Source organism: Pituophis catenifer, unplaced genomic scaffold (genome assembly GCF_029215685.1).
Source record: "Pituophis catenifer annectens isolate HBS135680 unplaced genomic scaffold, rPitCat1.0.hap2 SCAF_2, whole genome shotgun sequence".
NCBI classification, from domain to species: domain Eukaryota; kingdom Metazoa; phylum Chordata; class Lepidosauria; order Squamata; family Colubridae; genus Pituophis; species Pituophis catenifer.
Window position 1 is genome coordinate 277,254,512 of NW_027256882.1, and position 22,986 is coordinate 277,277,497.

At 39.9% G+C, this 22,986-nt stretch overlaps 1 protein-coding gene across 1 annotated transcript in view; it reads left to right on the forward strand.

The window, feature by feature from the left end:
- ADAMTS12 (ADAM metallopeptidase with thrombospondin type 1 motif 12) overlaps window positions 1-22,986 on the forward strand; it is a 182,725-nt gene that overhangs the window by 119,100 nt on the left and 40,639 nt on the right. The window contains exons 9-14 of the mRNA XM_070935961.1: window positions 397-541; window positions 7,809-7,901; window positions 9,709-9,854; window positions 10,814-10,983; window positions 12,896-13,029; window positions 18,006-18,126. Coding sequence (XP_070792062.1) covers window positions 397-541; window positions 7,809-7,901; window positions 9,709-9,854; window positions 10,814-10,983; window positions 12,896-13,029; window positions 18,006-18,126 — 809 coding nt within the window. The remainder of the gene's footprint in view (window positions 1-396; window positions 542-7,808; window positions 7,902-9,708; window positions 9,855-10,813; window positions 10,984-12,895; window positions 13,030-18,005; window positions 18,127-22,986) is intronic.

Consider the following 22,986-nt stretch of genomic DNA (forward strand, 5'->3'; position numbering starts at 1 on the left):
ACCAGCACTGAACAGAACAGTATCTTCACCTCCTACACGCAGTTACATATAATATTTTTTGCAGTAAGGGATCACAGGAGCCATCCTGGGCAGTCTGGCTTGGAAGGATTCCTCCATCATCAATTTCTCCATTTTATTATTTTTATTGTAAGTACTGGATTAGCCATTCAATCAACTACTTCTTTAGTCTCCACCATCTAGTAGGTGTGTGACTTGTAACACAAGACATTTAGAAGGAACCAAGTTAGTGGTTGACAGAGAAGATAAGGAGTGGTTGATATTTCTGTCCTTCCTTGAAATACGATGATATTTTATTATAGTTGCCTCACAATAATACTGAACGCTCCCTTCTGCCCTCATAATTTGTGAAGAATTAATCCTAGATGTCCATTTCAGCCAAGGATGGGGCTTTTGCCTGGATGATGTTCCCAAGAAGAAAGATCTAAAGCCACCATTCATTGCACCTGGAGTCATTTATGATGTTCATCACCAGTGTCAGTTACAGTATGGACCCAATGCAACGTACTGCGATCAAGTGGATGTAAGTTCATGTATCCAGTATTGATGGGGATTGTCATTTAAAAGAAAACAGGAATGATCATATTTTATTCTTACATAATTGATATAGCAAATCTCTATACCTATACCACTCACCTGCGTGACTCTGGTTTACAACAAAACCATACAATCATATTAAAAAACGTAGTTCAGGGGTGAAATGCTCCCGGTTCAGACCGGATCACCCGATCCAGTAGCGATGGCAGCGCGTGGTTCGGAGAACTGGTAGCAAAAATCCCTGCGGCCCCCCCGCCCCGCCCAGCTGAGCTGCGCAATCATCAGAAATGCTTTTCAAAGCATTTTTTTCTGCAACCTCTTGGCCGAAGAGGTGGTAAAAAAAATGCTTTGAAAAGTCTCTGATGATCCCAGCTGAGTTGCCTGATCGGCAGAGAGGCATTTTTTAAAAAGCCTCTCTGACGATCCCAGCTGAGTTGCCTGATCGGCAGAGGCTTTTCAAAGCATTAGAAAAAATGCTTTGAAAAGTTAAAAAAAAAAAAAGTTGGCCACGCCCACCCAGTCACATTACCCCCCCCCAAGCCACACCCACAGAACCGGTAGTAACAAATTTTACATTTCACAAAAACAAAATTAAATACAGAATCAAAACAAAATTAAAAATGGAGCAGTTGAAAAGTTGAAAAGGCGGAGGGAGCACTTTCAAAAATAACCAGCCCAACCATGCTTAGTACTAAAGAATATGAGCCAGCGGTGTGCTGCAGCTGCCAAAAAAAAAAAGCCAATGCAATCCTAGGCTGCATTAACAGAGGGTTAGAATCAAGATCACCTGAACTGTTAATACCACTGTATAATTCCTTGGTAAGGCCACACTTGGAATACTGCATCCAGTTTTGGTCACCACGAGGTAAAAAAAGATGTTGAGATTCTAGAAAGAGTGCAGAGAAGAGCAACCAAATGATTAGGGGATTGTAGGCTAAAACATATAAAGAACGGTTGCTGGAATAGGTATGTCTAATTTAATGAAGAGAAGGACTGGAAGAACAACTTGCTCGCAGAAGTTGTGAATGCTGCAACACTGTAAGATTTTAAGAAGAGATTGGACAACCATTTGTCTGAAATGGTATGTAGTCTCCTGCCTGAGCAGAGGGTTGGACTAGAAGACCTCCAAGGTCCCTTCCAACTTTGTTATTCTGCCATGAATACCAAACCACATAGAAATGTTGCTTCAGAACAGTGGATTCCAAACTCTGAAGCAGAAATTTCCTATTGCTTGTGAAATGTGGCAATTGTATAGCCAATACAAATGCCAGATTAGAGGAAGCCAGTGTCTTGAGTAAAATATGCCTACATATCTGCCATAGGATACATGTGACCGAGGGGTGAAATGTTCCCAGTTCGGACCGGATCGCCTGATCCGGTAGCGATGGAGGCAGGTGGTTCGGAGAACCGATAGCAAAAATCCCTGCCCCCCCCCATGCCCAGCTGAGCCGTGCAATCATCAGAGGCTTTTTTTCTTTTAAATGCCTCTGACGATCCAAGCTGAGTTTTTTAAAAACCCTCTGCCAATCAGGCAACTCAGCTTGGATTGTCAGAGCCATTTAAAAGAAAAAAACTTTTTTTCTTTTAAATGCCTCTGACAATCCAAGCTCTGATGAGGCTTTTGAAAGCATTTTTTTACAACCTCTTTGCCGAAGAGGTTGTAGAAAAAATGGTTTTAAAAGTTAAAAAAAAATGGCCACGCCCACCGAGTCACATTATCCCCCCCAACCGATAATAACAAATTTTAGATTTCACCACTGATGTGACCTAAAGTGGATGAATAACGGGGCGTCTCAGGGTTAGAGATAGTCTCTCAAAGGTATTTTAAAAGAAGGTAGAAGTAATGAAACATACGGCAAATATTCAGTTTAACTGTTTTTATCCCTTTTAATTATATATGAATTTAAAATAACATAATGCAGGTAGTCCTCAATTTATAACTACAATCGAACCCAAAATTTCTGTGGCTAAGAGAGCTATTTGTTAACTGAATTTTGCTCCATATTACAACCTTTCTTGCCACATTTGTTAAGTGAATCAATGCAGTTGTTAAGTTAGTAACATGGTTGTTAAGTGAATCTGGCTTTCCCATTTTGCTGGTCAAAATGTTGCCAAAGGTGATCAGTACACTGCAACCGTCATAAATATGAATCAGTTGCTAAGCATCTGAATTTTGATCTCATGACCTCGGATATTCACACTTGGCCCTAAGCGTAAAAAACAGTCACAAGTCACTTTTTTTCAGTGCAGTTGTGACTTTGAAGGGTCACTGAACAAACTGTTGGAAGTCAAGGACTGCCTATATTTTTACCTTTTCACATGTTAGGTTATATATATGTCCAGATGGAGTCTGATTTAGTTCAAATCTGAACTATTTAACCATCATGTAAAACGATAATGTAAGAAAATATTTGAAAATCCTTCCCTAGCAATATTTTTGGATAATTTTAAAAAACTGGAAAAGGGCATATGGGAAAAAATGAAAAAGAAGATATTTGTTTTCTTCCTACAGTTTTTCGGTGCTTTCAGCTCCAAATGGGACATTGAGCCTTGAGTTGATGGCCAAGATGGGGGATTTTCCCATTAATCCTACCGACTTGAACTAGTAGCCTAAAGTCATAGAAAGCATTCCCTTGATATCACAGACTGCAGTACAAAATTGGCTTTGACAATTACATTATCTGTTTCTTTGTGCCTTTTAGCTACTGCCTTATTTCCTCACAAACTCCAGTTGTACGAAATAGCTTTGCAGGTAATAAAATAGCAATAAAATAAAATCATATTTTAAAGCTCCATTAAGTGATGTGACATTCCAAAATCCTACCATTAAATAATAAGAAAAATATGCAATCATTACATACCGATGTCAGCCTTTCAAAGAAGACTAGGTCACCAGAGTTATAAATGAGAGGTATAAATGTTAATATTACTTTATTAAAAGGTTATTGTAACATAATCTTCCAAGTCTGAATGTTCTTTCTCCCTCGATTTATCTTTATTTTCATGTGAACCAGAGAGGGACTGAGGCACTTACTCAAATTTTTTTGTCCCAGATTTGGATTTCTTTTATCTAACTCTTGTCTTGGCTGCAGCTCTTGCTCTGATCCATAACATTATTCCTATTGCCTGTCATGCACTCTTAGGAGTCTGAATCCGAGAGGGAAGACGAACAGCTGACAGAGAGTGAGAGAATGACTCTGTTGGCTGTGGAGGAAACTGAGGAAGAGCAAAGTCAGGCTGGGCAGAGCAGGGGAGAGGTAGAACAAAGAAGAGGGGGTTCAGATGAAGACCAAGGCCCACCCCCTCCTCATCCTAGGACACGCAGGGAAGAATGGAGAAGAGAGCAATGTGGGTTGTGTGGCTTACGAGGGAGGAAAGGGCCCCGATTCCAGTGGTGAAATCCAATTTTTTTTACTACTGATTCTGTGAGCGTGGCTTGGTGGGCAGGGCTTGGTGGGTGGGGCAGGGGAAGGATACTGCAAAATCCCCATTCCCACCCCGCTCTGGGGCCAGCCAGAAGGTGGTATTTGCCGGTTCTCCAAACTATTCAAAATTTCTGCTACCAGTTCTTCAGAACCTGCTGGATTTCACCCCTGCTCGATTCCCTTCACAAGGTACACCTGGAGATGGAGTTTAAAGGAGAGGCAAATGAGGGGGGGGCGGTTGTCAGGAACAAACGCTGAGTTCATCTTGTGTTAACTGCTTTATCTGAGTTCCTGGCATCCTCCCAACTGGTTTGATTTACTGCCATGCTACTTCATTTCTGGAACTCCTTATCTTGCTTGCCCTGCCGGATTAATTACCTTATCTTGCCTTGTTGGATTTATAGTTGGAAGTTTTCTGTTTATAATACTTAGACTGGAGTATTTTCAGCCAACGGCTGTTACAGTTTTGTGAGAGAGTTCTTCTCCAGACCGGAGAGTAAATGGGACATTGGGGGCAAAGTTGGAGTTAATAAATTATCTCCACACAAGGGGATGCCTCTGGCTCTTGAGTTGGTCTCCCAAAGACCTTCCATAAGAGTCAAAGGGGGGAGAATGACAGCCATTCTTGTCTCAGGAGTGGGTCTGCCCCAAAGAATGCCCAATGTTGGGGTCTCTCCCACCACATCTGCTGGTGATAGGAGCCATTAGTAAGTGCTGTCTGGACATCTGGATTGGATAGGCAGAGGCTCTTTGGAAAATATGGTCTCTTAGATATCCAGGTATTGAACAGGGGTGGGATTCAAAAATTTTAGCAACCGGTTCTCTGCCCAGTTGCTGGATGGGCGTGGCCATGGTGTGTGGGGCCTACTCGGCTTCCTGCACCAGGGGGGTGGGGGGGGTTGCCCTCTCCAAGCTCTAGAGCAGTGGTTCTCAACTTGTGGGTCGGGACCCCTTTGGGGGGTCGAATGACCCTTTCACAGGGGTTGCCTAAGACCATCGGAAAACACATATTTTCAATGGTTTTAGGAATAATTTTATGGTTGGGGGTCACCACAACATGAGGAACTGTATTAAAGGGTCACAGCAGTAGGAAGGTTGAGAACCACTGCTCTAGAGGCTTTCCTCAAGCCTCTGGGAAGGCAAAAATGGCCTCCCCTGGGCTCTGGAGGCCCTCTGGAGGCCGAAAACGGGCCTGTTTCCAGACTTCCGGAACTTCTGGGAGGCCCGTTTTTCGCCCTTCCAGAGCCTCCACACGGACACTGCACTTACCTGGCATCCAAAACAGGCCATGTGGAGACTCCTGGGAAGGGCGGGGCAGGTGGGCAGGGCCAGACAGTCCTTGCCACTACCGGTTCAGCGAACCAGATGTAAAATTAGCATCCGGTTTCCCTAAACCGGTCCGAACGGGCTGAATCCGACCCCTGGTCTTGAGCCATATAGGGCTTTGATGATAGCAATCAGGCTACAACAAACCTGAATTGTACTTACAAATACAGTAGTTCCAGGGCAGTTCCATTAGCAGTGATGTCGTATGGTAGAACCAAAATCACTTAGATTTCTGACTGGTCTTCAAGAGCAGTTCTATTTGAAGTTAATTACAGTAACTTTAAACCTCAGCAACATTAAACTGCGAAGGCTTCAACTGCCAGAATTCACTGGGGAACATTGCAGTAGCCTAGCTGGGAAATGAGAAGGGTGACTCACTCAGGAAAACTCGTTTGCCGTTTATAATCCTCTGCTTCCTACAAAAGATTTTCTGTGCTGTTCTGCAATAATGGGAAAGCATTAAAACCAAAATTAAAACCCAGTGGAAGAAATATTTATTAATGTTATTATTATGTGTGATTTATTCACACCGTTCTAAAATCTGAGACTACGTACTTTAGATTATACAGGAAATAGCGGGTTTTGTGTGTGTGTGAAAGATGCTTAATAAATCAGCGTAGCAGATTAGTGAAGGTAGAAAGCAATTTCCTCAAGGACTTGGCAAAGTATTAGAACTAAATAAGCAACAAAATAACGACGACTGTACAATGAGCAAAGAATCCTTAACATTTGTGTGCATGGTGGAAAACAAAACATTTTGATAGTAGAAATTGCTGGCATGTGATCAGCAATTTCTACCATCAAGATGTTTTGTTTATATATATGTAATATACATATAACATTTATTAGAAAAGTGATTGATACCAATTGAAATAGGGTAGTATCAATTCTTTGCTGTTTCGTCTTATTTCAGTAGAGATGAGGTCTATCCATACTGGATTATTACACCACAATTAGTTGAGACCTGTGTCAGCTCATCACTTTGAAGTTGAGGAAATTGTAAGAATTGGACATTTTACAGTTTACCATTTTTTTTTAACTTTCATAAAAATAACTACTTCTTAATTTCTTCCCAAATTTCTAGGCAGCTAGATCGCACACTGCTACTTCTTTCTCTCACCAAATCCTTGGGAGCAGTCTTAAGGCAAGCCAAATTGTAACGGCCTTCACTTCTGCTTCCTTAAAATGCTATCACTGTCTTAACCTGACCTGTTATAGGTTTGGCAACAGTACAAATGCCTTCCTTTTCTGGAGGACTGCCTGTCTCTTTGGATGCCATCTAGGGTTTGCCCAGATTTTTGTGGTCCAGGGTTGAGAGCCACCGTATGCCAAAAAAAGGACTGGTAGAAGGGAGGAATCTAGTATCTTGATGACTATGTTGAAGACAAGATAAAAATTTTATGCTTGCTGTTTTTGACTAAACTACTCTGAGAGAGGAAAAAACCCATCAAATTTCTCTTATAGGTCAGGGCCTGGAATTAGGAGCTGAGGGTGTAGGCGAGACAAGGAATCCCTTCACTGAGGAAGCAAGCACAGCATTTCAAAACAAGCAAACAAAATTCTAGCTTAAATTTGTTTCAGCTACAATACTGCCGAGCCAGAACTTCCCAACTTGTTGTTATTGTTGGAAAGGGTCGTTCCGGATTCCTTTCAAACTGATGTAAAATCTTGATGCAGAAATGCCCCCTATTTTCCATTCTGCTTAGCTTAGATTCAGTGATTTAATGGGATGAGAAATGTTTTCTCCCCACTCCACCCCTTTCCGTTAATGAGATGTAAAATACCTTCATGGACTTTTCTAGATTCCCCAGAGTTCAAGAAACTATGTTTGCTGCTCAACAGGAAATGAGTATAGGATTGGAACAAAATGCCATGTTTTCTCTCCTGGGAGTTTATTCTGTTATTCATTTAATAAATCTACCAAACGACTAAGTTTAAGAAATAATTGTCTCCTGTGCAACTCCTGAATGAACTGAAAAGCACGGATATCTTCAGACTTCAAAAAAGTCAAAATGGTGACTATGATTGCACAATCAAAGACACCCCCCCAGCCCTTTTAATGTTTATTGCACATGTTGCATGCATGTAATAAAGGGCCAGGGCTTGGAGTATATAAACACATCTGTTATTGTTATTGTGACTTTTTTTGACCCCAGTTGACAAGGGAAGAACGCTTGGTACAATCAGTGGTGGGTTGCTACCTGTTCACACCGGATCAAGCGAACTGGTGGTGGCAGTGGTGGGAGGCTCCGCCCACCCGCCCGGATGATTCTGCACATGTGCAGAAGTTTTTGCGCATGTGCAGAAGCATTGCGCAAGTGCGCGAGCGCCCATGAGCAAACCGGTAGTGAAGCGAACCCGATTGCACCTCTGGGTGCAATACTGCTTCATTGTTTTTTGTTCCTACATTTATTAAAGGATAATCCATGCCATTCTCTTGGGATTCCATAAAGTGTTTATTGATGTATGTTATTATTACATTTCCAATTATTGTTCTTTCAGAATATTTGCCAGACCTTGTGGTGCTTTGTGAAGGGTTCTTGCCGTTCCAAACTGGATGCCGCAGCAGATGGGACAAGATGTGGGGAGAATAAGGTGATGATAAGATGGAGAAGACAAAAATGGGAAAGGTAGTTGGGTCTCTGTCTGATTTTTATTAGTGCTGCGAGAATTCAAGCCAAACCCTGGTGGCCTCTTATGCAACATGTTCTTTTCCTGCGTCTAAACTTTGCTTTCGTTCAACATTTCTCCCAACAATATCTCTGCTGTGAGTTCAATCTGAAATCTTGATCCTCGTCTGAGTATTGTCATTTTCTTCACTGGTGAAGCAAGACCTTTGCTCTCTTTTTAAACCGGTGCCAGATCCTCCGTCCTTCTGTAGGAATATAAATTCCTCATTGTTGCAGATCAGGGATGTGTTTTTGATATGCCTTGTAGCAGTGACAGCTCAATGAAAAAGTTTCAGAATCTCGCCTCCGTTCCAAGCATTTATTTGTGTCAAATGCAGAAGTATTTATTTTTGCAATATAAATGGTGCGTTCTCCCACCAGTGTTCTTTTCTTTGCCTTTTCTAACTTTTTCCCCTAGTTCATCCTTTTTATTGCAATAACTGACTCTCCCCTATCTCTGGAAGATCCAAGTTTGTTTTATACCTGAGCAGATGAATTTTAATACTTTGTGTCTACGGGATTGTTCACATAAAATATTCAATAGGTTTTTCCACAGGAACTTTGATTTATTCAGAGTCAATGGATGCGGACTATTCTTATGCCAAGCTATGCCTTCATTTTATAATGAATAGAGTCATTTCTCTAAGATGTCTTTCAGATGCATTCAAATTTCCAAGTGGCCGCAGCCAGGGTAATTCTAACACATCAGAAGGACAGCAGGTTAGGAGAGACTCATGCACACATATGTAGTTTGGCAGGTTACATTTCAGAACATTTTCTTTTTAAAATTAGATCAATTCATCTTGTACTGAAGAATAGAATTACATGAACAGAACTTTTAACAGTTGCAGAAGGCTTGAGTACCTTTGAGAACAGGGCTGAACTTTTTCAAAAGACATTTTGGAAGGAAGGAAGGAGAGGGAGGGAGGGAGGAAGCAAGGAAGGAATTTGACTTACCCAAGGGAGGTGAAGTGAGGGGAGGGACAGAGGGAGGGAGGAAGGGAGGAGTTTGATTTACCCAAGGGAGGTGAGGTGAGGTGAGGTGAGGTGAGGTAAGGTGAAGTGTGGAAGGAAGGAAGGAAGGAAGGAAGGAAGGAAGGAAGGAAGGAAGGAAGGAAGGAAGGAAGGAAGGAAGGGTTCCTGCTAACTGAGTTGCAACTGTCTATGAAGATTCTCAGTCATCCAGATCATGGTTTTCTCAAAGTTGTTTTTTTTCAAGAGGCAACTGGACCAGAAAGTTCAGTTGCCCCTTGAGAAAAGCACCTTTGGGTAAGTTACAACTAAACAAATTGTTGAATAATATATCTTCTCCAAAATTTTCTGGCCACAAAAGTCTATGTCCTAACCACTCTATATACTTTATCCAATTGATTATGCAAAGTCTGTAACTGGATCTCCCATTTTCTTTTCAAATCCCTAACTTCGTCAAAAGTTTGAGGGAGGGGATCGCGTCCCTCTTCCACCATCCAATATGCTATGAGCTAGGCCAGGGTGAGGAAACCAACAGGCACAAGAAGGATTCTATAATCCTTTTCCCGCAGCCTCTGGATCAGCATGGCACACCTTACACCTCTCCAGTTGCATATAAATAGTTGGGCTCAACCTTGGCTTTCAATGAAAGATGAATTCTCTTAGGCCAGTTACCAAGGAGCTGCTGTGGTAGACATGTATTTTCACGCCAAACTGGATTTCCTCCCCTCCTGACCAATTGCATTTGCTGCTTTATTATTCAGTGGTGCTTCTCAGGTGAATGTATAACGGTGGGCAAGAGCCCTGAAGCAATTAATGGCGCGTGGGGATCCTGGTCACCCTGGTCACACTGTACTCGGACATGTGGAGCTGGCATTCAGGCAGCTGAAAGACACTGCAATAACCCAGAGTAAGAACATTGAAGATTTCAATCTCTTTATAACCTAACAGTTTGGTTCCAGAGTACTTAAAGAATGGCTGCATTGAAGGGTGGCATTTCCTGTCTTTGGAGTGATCTCTATAGAGCAGGGCTGTCAAACTTGTGGACCATGGGCTGGATGCGTCATGCGCTGGCCACAGCCATGCCCGGTTTAGCGAAGGGGAAAAAAGTCCAGATACGTTATGCAACACCACTGTGACGATGTGAGTTTGACGCCCCTTGCTATACAGATTCTTTTCCAAGGTTTCATACCGCAACTGTAGCCTTTTGCAAGAGTCAGTTATCTTTTCTCAGCATGGAGGAAAAAAGGGAGAAAGAAGAAATATATGAAAATGAAATATATGAAAAAATTAGAGAGAAAATGCCTAGAAAAAAGATGAAATACAAATCTAAGAAACAAGCAGAAACTGAAAAGTTTCTTGGAAGTAATTTGCTGTTGTGAAAAATGAAGAAAGAGATTATAGTTTGATTCAGAAAGCATCAGTGTGGTACAGTGGTTGGATTCTGTTAATGTTTATTATATTTTATTTATTCATGTGTATTCCACCTTTATTATTTTTACAACTAACTGAAGGTGGCAATGATATCCAACACACCTTCCTCCTCCTATTTTCCTCACAAGAACAACCCAGTGAGGACAATTAGGCTGAGAGAGAGTGACTGGCCCAAGGTCATGTCAGATTAACGCAAGAAGTGACAGTTTTGGAAGATATTTTCAAATTTGTATCAATACCAGCAGTTCTTATAGCAGTTTTAGGAACCAGTGAGTTTAACTTCAATGTAATTTCTTTTCTGAATTTATCTCACAGTGTTGCTGTGAGGATAAAATGAGAGGCAAGAATTCTGTATACATTTGCCTCTTGGGAAAGAATGAAAGGATGAAAAAAAAGTTTGATTTCTTTATTTAAAAGTGACTTCTTCATTTTTAGGCCACAGTTTGGAGGGAAGTATTGCACTGGGGAGAGAAAGCACTATCGTATGTGCAATGTTAAAGCGTGCCAAAAGTCGACACCGAATTTCCGACAAATGCAGTGCAGTGAGTTTGATACAGTTGCCTACAAAAATGAATTCTACCAATGGATTCCAATTTATAATACAGGTAAAAAAGGGAAAATAATCTGCTAAGAATCTGGATAATAATCTGGTTAACAATCTAGATTTCGTTTAGATGAGTGTTTTCTTGTCAATACAGACACAGTTTATGAAAATACCTCAAAAATATTGGCACTAAAGAATGGTTCCTTTAGGAGAAGGATACTGCTACTACAGGTAGTCCTTGACTTGCAACCTCAATTGAGCCCAACATTTATGTTGCAAAGCAAGACAATTATTTAGTGAGTTTTGCCCCATTTTACGATCTTTCTTGCCACAGTTGTTAAATGAATCAGCAGTTGTTAAGTGAACCCGGCTTCCCTGTTGACTCTGCTTGTCAGAAGTTCGCAAAAGGGGATGAAATGAACCCTGGACTCTTCAACCATCATAAATACAAGCCAGTTTCCAAGCATCTGAATTTTGATCATGTGACTGTGGGGATGCTGCAATGGTTGTAAGTGTGAAAAATGGTCATAAGTCACTTTTTTCAGCGCCATTGTAACTTCGAACAGTCGCTAAATGATCTGTTGTATGTTGAGGACTATCTGTAGTATAGAGCGGACTACAGTCGAGGTTGCTCCTTCCAGCCAATAATCCACTCCTTCCTGGGGTGGATTCTTAGATCCAATGGCTAAAATGCCTTCCTGGGGCAGCTCTTTGCCACTACCCATTTTGGTTATTCTTTCTTTCTTTCTTTCTTTTTTGGTTCTTCCAAAAGAACCAAAAGCTTTGGCAAAGCCAGCAGTCTTTCCTCTTCTTTGCTTTTTTTACTAAAAAGGAATATAATTCTGAGAGCAATTTCAGTATTTCGAGATACTCTGTACATTCCTGTATTTTGGGTTGCTGACTTCAAAGGAGGAGAGGAAAAAAAAATATATTGACATAGGGGGCACTGAAGAGAAATGTGAGTAGGAGGCAAATTAATGAATATGAAGGATAAAAGAAAATTACATGCTTGCAGCGGAGTGCATAAATGCCTAAAAGCTAATGTTGGGGCTTAAGCTAAAATTAACACTTCCTGTCCAGTAACAAAAAGAAAAACAGTTTATGACTTCTACTGGTCAATTATTGCATTTTCAAAGTATGGACATTTAAGCAGTAAAAGTTAAAATTCTCAGTCTGGTTTCCCGCTAATAATGTTTTTGGCCCACAAACGCAGCTGAGAATAAATAGTTTTGGAAGGTATTTACAAATATATGTAAATATCAGCAGCTGTTATGGCAGTTTTAGGAACCAGCATGGCAGTTCCATTATATAAAATGACTCATGCCAATTGTTGGTTTTGTGAGGTAAACCTGACTCTCTTGCTCCATCCCCTATCTACCTAAGGGCTATGTTGTCTCTTATCTGAGAGCTCCCTTGGCAACATCTCTGCCTAATCTCCCTCCCTCTCTTGTGTCTTCAGTTGGAACTGCCACTATCTGAGTCCCAAGGTCTTCCTCACATACCATTACAATGGTACCTTGGTACTCAACTGCTTAGAAACTCATCAGATTTGGTACTCAAAGCATTTTGATGTGAAAGTTTTGTCCCGGTATTCATTGCTTGATTGGTATTCAACGCACAAGCTAGAACTTGTCAGTGTTCGGTTGCCTTGTGACTCACTACATTATTCCTTATGGGCAAACATTGATTGTATTCATTGATTTTGGCATTCATTGCACCTCCTGGACCCAATTAAGGATGAGTACCAAGGTACCACTGTACACCAATTTTCCTGTATCTGTTGTAAAGTTTCAGTTAGGAACTGCAAAAAGACTGGAACGTAAATTCATCTGACTTTAGTTGGCCGAGTCACTGAAATATTAATTTTTACAAACAGCTTTGAATCTTTAGTATCAAATGAAAGATCCTATTAAAGCCTTACAATGGGACTTTAAAATATGCTTTATTGATGTAATATTTGGGATTTCTCCTAGCTAATCCCTGTGAGCTGCAATGCCTTCCTACAAACCACCATTTTTCAGAGAGGATGTTAGATGCTGTAATTGATGGTACACCTTGCTTTGAAGGAAACAGCTACAGAGACGTCTGCATTAATGGCATGTGTAAGGTATTGGGTATGTTTCCTTCTCTGGAATCTTCATGGGACTTCAGATTTGCAGACTTGCAAAAATGAGCCAGGCAGATTGCAGCTTTATATACTGATGCCAGTTTGTATGTCAGTGGTGGGAAACGTTTTGGTGGCCAAGTTATTATCTGGGAAGTGGATGATAAGTCAATATGATGGGTGGTGGTAATTGGTGTTTTTCTTTATCTCAATGTCTTTTTTATTTCAACATGGGTGGTAGGGAGATATCATTGAAGACCATACCTAGAGTACTGCATCCAGTTTTGGTCCCCACACTATAAAAAGGATGTTGAGACTCTAGAAAAAGTGCAGAGGAGAGCAACTAGGATGATTAGGGGACTGGAGACTAAAACATATGAAGAGCGGTTACAGGAACTGGGCATGGCTAGTCTAGTGAAGAGAAGGACCAGGGGAGCATGATAACAGTCTTCCAATATTTGAGGGGCTGCCACAGAGAGGAAGGGGTCAAGCTATTTTCCAAGGCACTTGAAGGTCAGACAAGGAATAATGGATGGAAACTGACCAAGGAGAGATTCAACCTAGAAATGAGGTGGAACTTTCTGACAGTGAGAACAATCAACCAATGGAACAGAAGTTGCCTTCGGAAGTTGTGGGAGCTTCATCACTTGAGACTTTCAATTTGTCTCAAGTGATGATGACTTTCAATTTGTCTTGGATTGCCATTTGTCAGAAATGGTGTAGGGTCTCCTGCTTGAGTGGGGGGTTGGACTAGATGACCTATAAGGTTCCTTCCAACTCTGTTAATCTGTTAAACTTTGGCAGTTTTACTGTCAAGATTCAGCAAGCTCTGGAGATTGAAAGTTGCCCATCTCAGCTTCTTGGCTCTTCCTGGATAAACTACCCAAACTTACACATTTCTGCTTCACAGATGGGAGACAGTCTAAGAATAGGATTGGGTGGCCAGGATCACAAAATCAGACATTCCTAAGAAGTCTCTAAGGGGCGTGCATAAGAGCACCAGCGTGCCTACCGTCCCTGTCCTAATGTTCCCTTTAATTGTACTCATTTTATGTATTCAATTCATGCTTATATTTATATATATTATCTAATATGTACTTGACAAAATAAATAAATAAATAATAATAATAAAAAAGCTGAGGATCATTGAAAGATAAGGTATTCTAAATGCTGGGACTGTATCACTGTATTTGGGTGGAGAAAGGATCAGAAGTGAAAGCTGTTGGCAAAATAACATACTTCATATGATCACAGTGCTTAATCCCAATTAGTGGACTAATATGCATACTATGGTTTCCAATGGAGACAGCCCAGCAACTAATTTAGAGAGTGCCAAATATAGTTACAGATATTCCAATGAATTTATCATTGGTAGGAGGATTGAAAAACTGAAAATTTGAGGACTTATGTCCATGAAATATTTAGTATCAATAATGTGGCACATAAGGCTGATCTTAATATCTCCATAATCATGATGGGAAGATGTCTTAATAGCTGTTTAAGTAGATCATCGCTTCATCCTTTCTTTGAAATTCATTAAGGAAAATAGATTTCATAGGAATTGGTCCACAGGGCATAATCAGATATTTCTAATTGATAGTCTAACTCTCAAAACCATTTGACATTGCTTGTTCAGTGGAGGTGGATTTAATTAGATTTGACAGATTGGATGGTTTTAAGAACTGGATGGGAGTTTTCTTTCGCACCAATAAATTGCAGAAAACTCTAGTGGTGCAAATCGTTAAGCCTTCTCCGCTTCATGATGTTCCATTTCACTCAATAAGTTTTTGATGGCCCCCAAATAATGGGAAGGTTGAGTTGAAGCTCCATACCCATCAAATGTTACCCATGTCTGCTGAAAGTGGCAAAATATTTTATGCTAGCTGTGAGAAATTCTATTCTTCTAATTTCCCAGACTAGCATTTTCCTGATGACCCAGAGAGGATGTCTGCCTATTTTTGTCATTGCAAAACCACCATAATAGTTCTAATAATAATACACACATTTTAGAATGATGATGACTGTCAAACAGAGTAAGAGTTTCAGACTTCTTAATGGAACTGCAGAAGCATAAATCTGGAAGGCAGTTTATAATAGCAATAGCACTTATATACCGCTTCATAGTGCTTTTACAGCCCTCTCTAAACGGTTTGCAAAGTCAGTATATTGCCCCTAACAATCTGGGTCCTCATTTTACCAACCTCAGAAGGATGGAAGGCTGAGTCAACCTTGAGCTGGTGAGACCCGAACTGCCAAACTGCTGGCAGTCTGTGATCAGTAGAAGTAGCCTGCAGTCTACTGCACTCTAACCACTGCGCTACCGCAGCTCATATAATAATCATAAATTTATTTTGTATGATTTCAAGTTGTGATATTGGTAATGCTTACTGAGAATAAAAGGCATTCTCTTAAGGTCAACCCATAACTGTTCTTTGGTTTGAAATAATGACTTGACATCTGAATAATCTAGTAATTGACACAAACTACTAATTCAAGTCTTTATGAACAAATGCTAATGAGTCAAGAAATATCTCACAGCTGGTAAATTATTAATATAAAACCTGCTATATTGGACAGTCTAATAATTTGAAATTTCAGGGTCCAGTCATTAAACCAATCAACAAAAGCTCAGAACTTATTAGGCAAAACTTGAAAGGTTTTGTTGATTTTTATCCCTAAAAGTATATATGATCTGACATGAGAAAGCTAACATTTCCTGCATTCTTATCTGAAAGCTGATGAGAGATTAGCTTTACAACCTAAAGTCGATTTCATGTGAAGGCATCAACATTTTGCAAGTCTACCCTTTTTTAAAATTAAGTTTAAAATTTTATGGCGGCCATCCTGGGACATCATAGGAAGATACCTCGTGGCTTTTTTTATTAACTCTGACCATATAATATTCCTGGAAAGATGAAAGAAAGAAACTGTGCGGAGATAGCATTATACTTCTGACAGTATATAGCCAGTATAGTCCTCACAAACCCAGTCTGAAAAAGCCTCAAGAAAATGAATGGTTCTCTTGTAAATCTCTTAGGATTTAATGAAAATGTTTGAAGCTGCAGATCACTAGAAAGCCAAATATCTGTTCAAAGAGAAAACAATACTTTGGCCCTCTTGAAAAAGTACAAGAACATAATAGCAATAGCAATAGCACTTAGACTTATATATTGTTTTACAGTGCTTTACAGCCCTCTCTAAGCGGTTTACAGACTCAGCATATTGCCGTTAACAATTTGGGTCCTCATTTTACCGACCTCTGAAGGACAGAAGGCTGAGTCAACCTTGAGCCTGGTGAGATTTGAACTGCCAAATTGCAGGCAGCCGGCAGTCAGCAGAAGTAGCCTGCAGTACTGCACTCTAACCACTGTGCCACCATAAGAATTTGTCTTCTTTTTAAAAAGGTCTTTCAGTAGCATTTTTTTCATTCTACTGTGAAAAGTGAGACCCAGAGTGATATAATGGTTAAAGTGCTGGACTAGGAGTAGGGTGACCCAGGATCTAGCCTTTCCTTAATTATGGAAGCCACTTTGGATCAGTCACTCCCTCTAATGAGAGCCAGGTTCAGCAACTAGGGTCTATGACAGGGGTCAGCAACCTGCGGCTCTGGAGCCGCAAGTGGCTTTTTCATCCCTCTGCTGCAGTTCCCTGTTGCTAGTCAGCTCCACAATTGATAGGGCTTTTGGTTAAGACAGGTAGAGGAAAAAGGACGCCGTACTAGGAGGAAACTCTATGGTGGGAGAACCAGACTTCCAGTCAGCAGAAGAAAAAGGATGCCACACTAGGTGGAGTCTCTATGGTGGGGGAACTGGACTTCTGGTTGGCTCCAGAATTGAATGGGGGGCTTCCGATTAGGACCTTTGTGGCTCTTTGAGTGTTTAAGGTTGCCGACGACAATTCACCACAGCCAACTCACTGCAAGACAACTTGCCAAAGCCATCTCACCACAGGACAACTCAGTGCAGGACAAAAATTACAGTAATATCAAAGAAATGGTGGAATAAAATCATTAAAAGAAAGGATGCAAAAGGAGGGACAGAACAAAATGTGAATGGCAAAAATTAAAATATTTTTTTATTTATTTTAAATAATTAAATGGAATTGTTAAATTGTCCCACAGCAAGTTGTCCAATGGCGAGTTGGCCGTGGCGAGTTGATTGTGATGAATTGGCTGCAAGTTGTCCATGGTGAGTTGTCCATGCTGAATTGGCTGCAGCAAGTTGGCTGTGGCAGGTTGTCCCATTCCCCAGCAACTAACTGTCTGAAGAACAAAGCCCCTCATCGCATCATCTGCTGGTAGCTTCTCTATGTAAACCACATGAGTGCAATGCAAAGCAAGGAAAGCTAAACGAGACAAACATTAAGAGCAACATATTGCATGAGAACGGATAGGGAAAAAGTAGGATAGTTTTTCTGCAGGATGCTACACAGCACCAATAAAAGAGAATATCTACAGCTCAGGGTCCTTGGTGCTCTCTGAGCTTGGTTGTTTAATTGCAGACATGTCATTACCCAGATTAGGGAACCTCATCAGTGCTAACATCACCATCAATGCTATACACATTTCTGAAGTTTGCTTGAGTTTGGCAAGTTCAAAATCAGGAAATAGAACAGGACCATCTGCAATATTTTCTCCAACATACTGACACGCTTGAACCGGTCAGAGTGGTGATGGACTTGGGAGAAAGTTATTTGTCTTCATCAGTGCTCCTTTAAACATATATGAGCTCCAGGTCTATGCAGATTCTCAGTCATCCGGGAAAATGGTTGTCCCAAAAGTGCTTTTTCAAAAGTTCAATTTGCCTTTTGAAAAAGTACCTTTGGGATATATATGAGCTCTATGGGTTAATAGGATGTAAAGTTAAGAGTAAAGTTATTTTTAATTTATACGTAATTGATACTTTAAAGAAAAAAATGCATGTATCAATCCTGACAAACGCATGTAACATTTATTCTGAAAAAGGCTCTTTTTCTTTTAGACTGTTGGCTGTGATTATGAAATCAATTCCAATGCCACTGAAGATCAGTGTGGAGTTTGCTTAGGAGATGGATCTTCTTGCCAAACAGTGAAGATAACATTCAATCAGAGTGAAGGATTAGGTAAAGAAACTTTCCCTCACACTATCAATTCACTTTACCCATTTCAAATATTCTGCAGAAAAGTATGAACAACTAGTCCAAATCTTGAAAACAGCCCAGAGGAAAGGTAGGAAAGTAGTATTTCTATTTGTTTTTCTCCCCATCTTTCCAATCAGAGACTCGTATTCTTCATGAAAACCATTAATGTTCAAAAACATTAGATCAGGGGTCTCAAACTTAATTTCATTGAGGGCTGCATCAGGATTGCATGCGCAGTTCGCACCAAAAGGAGGCTTGGGAAGGTAAGTAGAATAGCTGGGGGGGGGGGTGTCACAAGTAAATGCCTTATCCTCCATTATGTAAATAGTATATGAACAGGATATCAGGGGTTAATTTATTCTTCACTTCTTAATGTATTCATACTTCACCACTCCCATATCTAGCTCCACCCATTGTATATATAAGGAGCTGCACACATCCCTTCCTCGCTTCTATCTGTGAATATTCAGTGAATATAGAATGCCTTATGTAAATAAAGAGAGATATATTTGAACTCTTAATTCTCAAATGATTTATTGAGTCTGATCCTGAAAATATCGCAACAAGCTGGTAGCAGAGGATGGTTGAATTGACTCAATAAAAACTTAAATATGTCTAAGAGAGATAGGCCCAACACCAGGGCATACAGCAAAGAAATGGAAACGGATCAAGAAATAATCGAAGAGTTCACAAATGCAATTTCGAGAGAATCTGAAGAATACACCACAGAAGACGAAGAAATAATAAATGAAAATGATGACCAAGAGGAAAACAAAATAGAAAACAACGAACTCAGGTCAGAGATATTAAAACTTTTAAAAAGCCAAAAGAACGATGAAAGCCTCATCGCGAACCTCCAAGATATGCTAAAAAACAGCGGAGCAGCGAGAGAGAAGCACATCGCTACTGAAAAGCCAAAAGATTCAAAAATAGTGAGTGATACGCTTACAGACAAAAACGCAGTGAAGAAGAAAAACGGTGATCCCGCGCAAAATTTCGAATGGCAGCCATCTTGGTTTCAACAGACCTCCAAGGTGAGCGAAGCAGAGCCAATCAGAAAACTTGATTCAAAATTTCTGGCGCGAAAGACATTACCAGATAAAGAAAATGAAAAAGAAAAATCACATACCTCAGAAGAATCAGAATCAGAAAGCGAAGGTGATTCAACAGACACACAAATAAAGTCAGCAATGAAAACGCTTTTTGCTGCATTTGGACCAAAACTGAAGTTTACAAAAAAATCAACCAGAAAGCAAGCAAGCAAGCCAACGACTCAAAATCTACCCGCTTCCATCCAGACGACGAGAGCACCGACACCTGAACCCAGAGAGCCCTGCAAATACCACCCCACACCGCAGACCGATCCAAGGACCAGCGCTCTCAACAGAAGAAAACGAACAACCGCTATCATCAGGACTCCCAAGATCGAGCCGGAGACCGATTCATCTGAGGAAGAGCAGAGCGAACGAGCCGCAGCGACGAGAACCTCTCACGACGACTCCAGGAGTGAAATGAGCAACGCGCATGCGCAAGACTACGCGGACGGCCCAGGAAGACATGAGACGCGGAGAGGATCGTGCAGACTCGTTGCGAGCATTCCCACGCCGTTTTGTAATTTCCAGCATTTACGAGACCACGGACTACCCCCGGTTGTAAGTAATGGACCCAATAATGTTGGAAACTTACCCAGTGACTTCCCAAAGCTGAGAATAGATGGCATTAATTTGCAAGAATGGTATCAGCAGCTCCAGGTTGTCTTTATGAAGGAAAACTTACTGTTTTTTATCACTAATCCCCCAAAAAGACCTTGGACTCTAAAGTTAGATTGCTTACACCATAGAGCATTTTTCTTATTAATTTCCAGTGTATCTCCTGCAATGTATCACAGCATTAAGCAAAATCTGACTGTCTCAGAAATTATTCAATGCATGTTCAATTTGTTTCACAGTGATAGTGTAGCTACTACCACAAGAATGTCTAAAGATTTCTTCTCTTCTAGGATAAAGCCAGGGGTTACCATAAGTGAACATTTAATATCTTTAAACAAAATTAGAGCAGAACTGCATTTAAGGGGGGAGGTGATTTCAGATCAAACGATGAAAAGTGTTATCATCAACTCACTTGACCCATCATGGGATAATTATATGTCACATTTAGACACAATCAATCTAGGATACTTATCCATAGAAAGTCTATCCAATAAGTTAATAGCTGAAGACAATTTAAGGAGGAGTCGCTCTAACAATCACATAGAACACAAACTATATAGAAAGGTAGCTTTTCAAGAAAGATATCATGAAACATTTAGATGCCACAATTGTGGGTCCAAAGAACATAATAGGAGGGATTGCCCTAAAATTTCAAAAGAAAGACATAGGTCAGAGTATAGAAATAAGTACAACAACAGACAGTCTTCCATTGATAGACATAGATATAGAAGTCCACCCAATTATAAAGAACATAGAGGGGGCAGAGATAATTCAAAGGAGAGAAAATCTGGTTCACTGAATGGACTAAACAAACAAGACAACACTAACATACAACAACTAGAGAATAATAATTGGCTTATTGATTCTGGAGCAACTAATCACACTACAAATAACAGTCTTCATTTGTGGAGGATAAATTTGTAATAAAGGTAGCTAACCAAGAAAAAGTCCAAGTAATAGGTAGAGGGAATAGCTTACCTGGCCTAGGAAAAATAGAGGGGGTATTACTAATACCTGAAATACCTCATAACATACTTAGTGCCATAAAACTAAGCAGAGATTCTGATATTAACATTGTGTTTTCAAAGGGAAAAGCGACATTGGAGAAAAATAAAATAGATATAGGTACAGTAATAATCAAAGGAGGCCTACCTTATTTAATAACAAAAGAGAAATGGTTACACAACATTGATTCAAATATGGAAGATAGTGTTGAAATAGATAATGGAGACATTAGTAACAGTGACAATGATGAATGTAAAGTAACTCATAATCACAAAGATACACATAACAAAAAAAAACCAAAAATAGGTAAGCCAATTCACAATGAGTGTGCTCATGTTTTACATAGGAAGTTAGGACATGCCAGTTTTCCTGTAGTACAAAAGATGACTGAACACGCAGAAGGTGTTAAAATAAAAAATTGTGAAAACTATTTGGAATGCTCAGTATGTAAGTCTACAAAGCTTAAAACTAGTCCCAGACCTAGAAAATCAACAAGGTCAACCAACAAAATTTTTGATTTGGTACACATGGACCTAGTTGGTCCACTAACACCATCAATTACTTATAAAAAACGTTACTTTCTAACCATTGTGGATGATTATAGTCGCTATGGATTTGTTTACACACTAAAACATAAAGATGAAACTTTTCAGAAATTTAAAGAGTTTTACAAACGCATAGAAACATAGCACAATATAAAAATAAAGCAAATCATGACAGATAGGGGATGTGAATTCATGTCTAAGGAATTTTCCCAATGGCTGAAGGACAAAGGAATGTTACATTACACATCTAGCCCATTTTCCGCATTCCAGAACGGAGTGGCAGAGAGAAAGAACTCAACATTACAAACCATGATTAGATGCACATTAGAAGATGCTGGCTTAAGCAAACAATTCTGGTCAGAAGCCCTACAATATTCCAATTACACACAAAATAGAACTTGGTCCAGCATTGTAAATAAAACACCATATGAAGTAATGTATAATAGGAAACCAAAATTAGCACACATGCACATATTTGGAGTCACTGCAGACGTACACATACCTAAACAATTGAGGCGAAAAGGGGAGAACGTATCTAGAAGACTTAGATTTATGGGATACGAGACAGGTACAAAAGGATACAGATTCATCGATAATAATAACAAATTTATAGTTTCCAGAACGGCTGTGTTCCATGAACAGGCCAACTGGTCTAAAATACATCTTAATGAAATATTCACAAGCACCAACACAGATACCAAACCCCAAGGGAAAAGAACTATAGAAGAGCACAATGACAACAAGCATAGAAACAAAACCAAAACATGGACAAACAGTCAACATAAAATAAAGACAGACTCATTAACAAAAAAGGAAGCAAGGTATTTACATGATAATGATAGTAAGCCTGAAAAAACAATCAGAAATACCAGAAATCAAATGCCAAATAAATACAAGGATTATATAATGCATATGGATGGAGAATCAACAACACCTAATACATATGAGGAAGTGTTAAAACTTCCTCCTAAAGAAAAAGAAAAATGGGAATCAGCAATGACCAAAGAGATGGAAAGTTTACGAGGGTTGAATGTATTTACACCTGCAATTGCACCAAAAGACAAAACTATTATTGGCACTAGGTGGATATATAAAATTAAAAATTTAGAGGGAGGCAATACTCTATACAAAGCTAGATTAGTTGCACAAGGTTATGCACAGAAATATCCCGAGGATTATACTGACACATACTCCCCCACAGTAAGAACTGAGAGTATCAAAACAGCTCTAGTTATAGCATCAGCACTCAATCTCGATGTGTTCCAATATGACATACAGACTGCGTATTTACACGCAAAATTAGATAAGGAAATATATGTAAGAGCACCTCACAGTCAATACACAAACAAAAATGAGACTTGGTTATTAAACAAAAGTTTATACGGGTTGAAACAATCTGGTAAACGATGGTATGATTGTTTAGTAAAAGTGCTTAAAACTATGGATTTCAGTGCTACTACTGCTGATAACTGTTTCTTTGTAAAAAAAGAGTGATGATTCCATAGAATTTGTATTGATCTATGTGGATGACATTTTGTACATAGGTAAACATAAAGAAAGAAGAGAAACATTTGTAACAAAGC